Source organism: Montipora foliosa, chromosome 9 (assembly GCF_036669935.1).
Source record: "Montipora foliosa isolate CH-2021 chromosome 9, ASM3666993v2, whole genome shotgun sequence".
NCBI classification, from domain to species: Eukaryota; Metazoa; Cnidaria; class Anthozoa; order Scleractinia; family Acroporidae; genus Montipora; species Montipora foliosa.
The window spans coordinates 15,480,455-15,486,756 of NC_090877.1; the positions used below are offsets into that span (position 1 = coordinate 15,480,455).

Consider the following 6,302-nt stretch of genomic DNA (forward strand, 5'->3'; position numbering starts at 1 on the left):
AATTTGGTGATTTCACGTAGTTGCTGTGCAGAGCACCGCACGAATTTGTGCTAAAATGCGTGCGCACGTGCAGCACGATTACTTTTCCTCTTTTAAGCTATGAAATTGTTGTTTCGTGGCGTTCTCGTTGACGACCGCGTCGTAGATCGTGAAGTCCCTGCTTCCAAAAAAGGACGGTAAAACTGTCCGTCCAAACAAGCATGCTGCACCTGCAGCACAATTGTTTTTGCTTAAAATATTTGCAGATAGTGTTCTTTAATAACTACTTGGAAACTATAAGAAAAATTAATTCAGTTCACTGAACATGAAACTCAACCGTTGACTTCATTTGGTTTGACCAGCGACAAGACAGAGAGATCATGCGGCCACTGGATTAAGATATACTATGCAATAACGTCCCAAATACAACCACTTGGATTTTACTGAGCCGGTACTTACGTAAACATAAACGCCATCTTCAGGCTGGGATTCCATTTCTCTCTCACTGTTGGTCATTTCAAACTGAAAGCCCACGTGATCAATAGGAATGGTGTACTTCCGAGCAAAGTTCTGACGCGCTCCTACAGAGAAATAAAATACCGCTTTTTAGACCATTCAACACATCACTTTCCTCACCTATCGAAGTGGGTTATCATAAGAATCACATAGAAGAAATTCGAATAACTTTTTGCTTGGCTGGTTCTCAGTGGGCGCCTGGTGAATGGTTTCCGAGCAGGTTTGAATCAAATCCTGATTGAAGCCGGATCAGCTGACAACAAAGTGGAGCTGTTCTGAGCACTCCCCGTTTTAATCCCTTGGCTCCGCTTACAAATAGCTAACTGGTCTGCCTTTTGCCAGTTAAAATCATGAATTTATAAAATTCATTTGCAAGACCCTGAAAAGCCCCTCTAAAGGAGCTACGTTTTTGTCATAATTGTGTTTCGTGTAAATAGCCTGGTTTACGCCTGATAGACTTTTGTGGTTCAAAAAAGAGTTCACCGACTTTCCTTCCAAGTTGCTCAACTTAAATCACGCAAAAACAATAGCTTTAAAAGTCCCCACAAAACCCTGCCGTCTCATGAACTGTTTGACTGAACACGCATAGGTTAATCTGAAACTATATTCGTTAGCTTAAGATGCATATGCAGGAAGAGAACCTACCTGTCAAAAATGACTGAGTGAAATAAAATCCAGAAATCCAGAAGACGTTTGGCTTGCCGTGTTCAATCCAGTCTTGAAAGAACGTCAATCTACAACGACACACCACCGTGACAATGATGAGTTTCCCGTTTTCAAACGAAACCTAATAACAGATTGTTCTTTGTGGTTTTTACTTGTGCCTAAAACAATTCTTGAAACTTATAAGAGAGGTGTAACATGTATTTGACATGACAAAGAACCATTTAGTAATTGTAGTTTTAGTTTTCATTGATTTAAAGATTTTACACACACTGCTTACCTTTCTAAGAGATCTGCAACATAGCTGCCGAGTGGTTTGAGGGAGGGGTACGACTTCGCTGCCCACACTGCCGGCACCTTGCCTACCAACATGTTGTTAAACACATCCTCAAGGTCACTTGACATTACAACAAGACCCTGCAATGTCAAAAAACAAACTGGGTCATTGACAAAGAAATTGAACGAGGGATTAAACCAAGCATACCCTAAATTGTAATGAAAACTGGTGAAGACAAAGTCACAAATTCGTTTCAAGTCAGAAATGTACTATAATTGGCCGAAATGAAAATAACTTGAAACAAAAAATTTTATTGGTTCGACTTTATAGAGACAAGTTCATGGTCTCGGTTTCTAAAATCTCTCGACAAAAGTGGTTCACTAGAACAGCTTCGCTTTACATATTTTTAGAGAAGTTAAACAAACGGTTTTCCTCAAGTTTGCGATAAAGAGGTGAGACTATTGTAGGTAAAAGTTCGGAAAGTGTGACGAAAGGCTAGCAAATTTGTGTCCCAAACTAATTCTTTGGAAATTAAACTCTTTGCACCAAATAGATTCTTTCGGTTTCGGTGAAAAGCATAGAACGTGACCTTATAAACTCGTAGCTCATCTACAACTTTTCACGCGCAAGTACGAATACTATTTTAAACTCTTAACTAATGCGTGCTGGAAGCATTACCTTAATGGCCTTCTGCAAGTTGTGCAGTGTACTTCGTACCACGGTCGTCAACCGATTAAACCGAATCAGTTCCTGCCTGAGCACGGTGTTCATGGATTCTTCGTAGATCACAGGGTACTTGTTCATCACCATTTCGATGTCAAACGGTGGAGGAAACTTAGACAGGATATCTGCCGACAATTCATCGATTACTTCAGCCGGAGATTTCCCTCCACCCCCCGTTTGACGAGGCAGGGTCAACAAGATGCTGTCAAACAACTGACGTAGAAGGAGAAACAAGCATTTAGCAGGTTTTACACACGATGATATTTCAGTAGAGCTTGCAGCTATTGAGGGCTTCTATATAAAGTAAGCACTTAGTTGATAACACTGAACGGGAACACATGAGCCCAACAAATTGACCCGCTCCCAATTTCGTACCCAGAGTCCTCGCGCTTTTTAGTCAGCGGGTGAGCGCTCACCCGCTGACCAAAAAGCCCGAGGACTCTGGGTACCAGATTGATCTGCTCCCAACTGAGTGGCTTCATAGTTCAATTTGTAGAGCATTGCACCCCGACATCGCAGGGGTCATGGGTTTGAACCCGTTGAGGCCACCTCAATTTTTCAGATGCCTAGAAGAGAAAATTGTTTAAATTGTGCAGTTAAGTGCGAGGATTATTTCTCTCTTTCGAATGACAACACTGTTATGAGGAGATCATTGCATGTTCACAATTTAAGCCTCACTAACAATCAGCCAAGAAACTAGCACTGACTAACGAAAGTGCTTTTCCTATCAAAATCACGATGACCAAGATAATCTATAAAAGGCTGTTTCTAAATTCTAAATTTTACGTAATTTTTAAAAAACAAGCAGCAGTCTTTTACCGGGATTTAAAAACACGAGGCGTAGCCGAGTGTTTTTAGACCCGATAAAAAGCGTGCTGCGAGTTTTTTGAACGGCTTAAAAAACATTCCACAAAGAGCGTTTCCCTCTGGACTCAAAACAATGGTTCAAATTGTGAGAGGTGAATATTAGCATACAAGAAAAACAAGCTATGCCTTATTAGTATTCTTTATATAAAGAATACTAACGAGGAGTGTTTTATCAGGATAGAAAGCTCATACACGTGACGTTCTATCGATGCTTTGATAGGCTGTTAGGCTCATGAATTAACAATGAATTTTTTTAAAAGAATGTATGGGCTGAGTAGCCCCTTTTCAACCAATACTAATAATTTATCACTTTTTGACGACAAATATTTCATTCATCAGCGAAACCAAAGGACTTAACTTGGTGAGACGAAAAAGTTAAAAAAGTTCTTTGATATCTTCAAAAGGAATCCATCTGAAAAAGGCAACTACTTGGCCACGTCTTTGGGTTTAAAGCGAAATTACGCTTGGAAGTTATCGCTTTCTGGTAACGAACCCATTATACACACCTCTTGAGTTTCTTTTTGGTCCTTTGTGATGTCAGCATTCTCATGAAGCCCAAACACTTCCGGGTGAGGGATCAGAGGTAAGTTTCGAATGTAATCAAGGTAAGATTCGTACTCTCCCTTGACAGGCGCGTAATAGGTTCCACTGTCCGAGAACCTAACAAAAAGAAGACAATTTAACTTATCTGTGAATACATAGAGTTTGTGACTAAGAGATAACGAAGAGGAACCATTGATTGGCATCACGTTAGCCGTGAAATGTCGCATTTATATCCCCATTGTCTTGCCACTTAAGGACAGTTTTACTGGACAACAACAAGAAAGGCCTTTTTCATTAGAGTATATGTTCGACTAAGTGTTTACGGTTTCGAGTACGTGCAAATGAGAAAAAAGCCATTATGACAAAACTCTAGTAAGACGCGCGCTCTGATTGGTCAATTATGTATTTCGTATTGGCCAATGGGTGCACGATATTAACGCCGGATGACGTGTAATCTGAGAGAGGCAGTGTGGCCCAGTGGTTAGGGCGCTTGCCTTGAAATCCGGAGATCCCGGGTTCAAGATCCGCTCTGACCACTCGTTGAATTTGATCCTGGTAGTCCCTGGCTCAACTTCCCAGCTGCACTTGTCATTTATGAAATATATTTAAGTTCTTCAATTTTTTCAAAATCATGTCATTATCTATATTATTAATACATCCAAAATTTTCAGCGTGTTGATTAGCTGAAAGCACATCAATTAATTCAAAACAGAGTGCAGAAAAGTGAAATGAGTGCAAATAGATGAAATTAGAGCAATAAAGTTGAAATTTTTGCATGTATATAATTGAAGAAATTTACTCGTGGTTATTTATTCCAAATTGCACTCGATAACCTGTACAAACCAAAGAAGGCTTCCATGGCACTCCTGCTCATCACATATAAAGCGGTTTTCAATTGAGTGTCGAAAGTAATTAGCGAATCGCTTTGGTTTTGCATTTACTTCACACAGTGATTTGTTCAAAGTTCTCGCGCCATTTTTTCAACCAATCAGAAGTGAAACCAAAACCAATCGTGGCTCGCGCGTGCACATTTTCCCGCGCTTTGTGTCGGCTACGCGTAATTACTTTGAGTTTTGATTGGTTTACTGGATTGTTTCCGTCCTTTTTGATTGGCCAAAGTAATTACTTTGGTTTTGGTTTTACGACACTCGATTGAAACTTGCTGTATTGCTTACTTATGATCATTCTTGTTTATGATGTCTTCACACACAAAGATTGACAACAAGCAAACAAGGAGCCGGCGATCCTTGTCGTCAGTCACACGTCCACCATAGTTACATTGGCCAATCAGATATGTTAAAGCCTCCATTGGTACTTCATCATAGTCATTCAAAAACATCTGAAAATTTAGTACAATCATCACTGGTTACGAAGTTTGTTTTAGTCGTGGCGCACTGGTTAAAGAAAACAGAAAAAGATTTATTATCGCATTTACGGCTAGCCATAAATGTCGGACTGACATTTGCGCTTGGCCAAAAATAGAAGAAATGTTTGATTTTGGCTTTTATATTATATAGATACTGATGAAAAACTAAGATTTTCCTTTTTACTAAAAGATCATATCTTCACCGCGCACAGAGAAGATATTATTTTTATCTTCCACATATGAGGATATAGGTGTCGTCATGGTAACTAACACGAGTAACCAATAAAAAGCGAGCTTCCCCTTTCTTGTAAGATACTTCTGTGCTGTAATAAGATTTTTCTTTATCTACTACATAAACATTTTTATGACTCAATTTGACATTATCATGATTTGTCTTTCATAACTTTCACATCTACTGTAGTTTCATGTTACACAACAACCATGTTTTAGCGGTTGAAGACCACTTTTTCGCCATTTCAAAAATGAAAAAATTAAGTTGTTTTTAATCTGTACGTCTCATCACATCTCATCAGAATCTATATAATAATCAGATGGCCGCTTAGGGATACAAAATTTATCTTGTCGTGCTGATAGCATCTCGTATGAGAGATACTATCAGGACCTCGAAGATAAAATTCGTATCCCCGCGCGGCCATGTTATTCATCTATATGTCCCGCTTGTTGACTACAGATATCGCACAATTCCTCAAAAGAGAGACAAAACGTAGAATTAGAGAATTTTCACGCTTTCATCACAAGCATTAACCTGACGTTTCCCGGTTCACGTAAACGCAACGCTAGATCTCTCTAAATGCCACACCCGAGAAACAATAACAGAACATACGCCAAGCCGACCAATCAATTCATCCCAACTATCGAGACTGGCATTTATTCCGTCGTTTGGAGGCCACTTGCTAATTGAGGGAATAGAAGAAACGACAACATCAACGCCGACGAAAACGTCTCTTAGACTACAAATATTTACCCAATCGCAAATAGTTTGCGATTATCGCGTCCTTTTCGCTCCGTTGTACATGTACCTCGTTGATAAGTAACCTACAACTCAGGAGCCCATCTGGAGCGTGCAACTTCCATACAGCGTCTGTGAAACGGCATTTTCACAAGAAGGTTTATTTTTAGACTAGCCCTTCCCGCGAATTTGGTCAAAAAACAAAGGCAGTTCCGGTTCGGTGACCCTATGACGTCAGCTTAATTTCTTGTAATTGGTCATCGGGCTCCTGTGGGAGTCTCATTCGCGGGAAATTCAATCTAAAAATAAATCGGTCTGTGAAACGCCGTTACACGAACACAGTAGAGTTGTAGGCTCCGAGTCACGGGTTCCTGATAACTACATTAATTTTCTCTGGC

General features: G+C 39.9%; 1 protein-coding gene across 1 annotated transcript in view; it reads right to left on the reverse strand.

Moving 5' to 3' along the window:
- LOC137972190 (dynein axonemal heavy chain 3-like) overlaps positions 1–6,302 on the reverse strand; it is a 93,623-nt gene that overhangs the window by 4,351 nt on the left and 82,970 nt on the right. Inside the window, exons 80-85 of the mRNA XM_068819044.1 lie at positions 4,744–4,907; positions 3,532–3,685; positions 2,114–2,371; positions 1,439–1,575; positions 1,141–1,229; positions 439–560 (exon numbers count right to left, since the gene is read on the reverse strand). Of these exons, the coding sequence (XP_068675145.1) occupies positions 439–560; positions 1,141–1,229; positions 1,439–1,575; positions 2,114–2,371; positions 3,532–3,685; positions 4,744–4,907 (924 nt within the window). The remainder of the gene's footprint in view (positions 1–438; positions 561–1,140; positions 1,230–1,438; positions 1,576–2,113; positions 2,372–3,531; positions 3,686–4,743; positions 4,908–6,302) is intronic.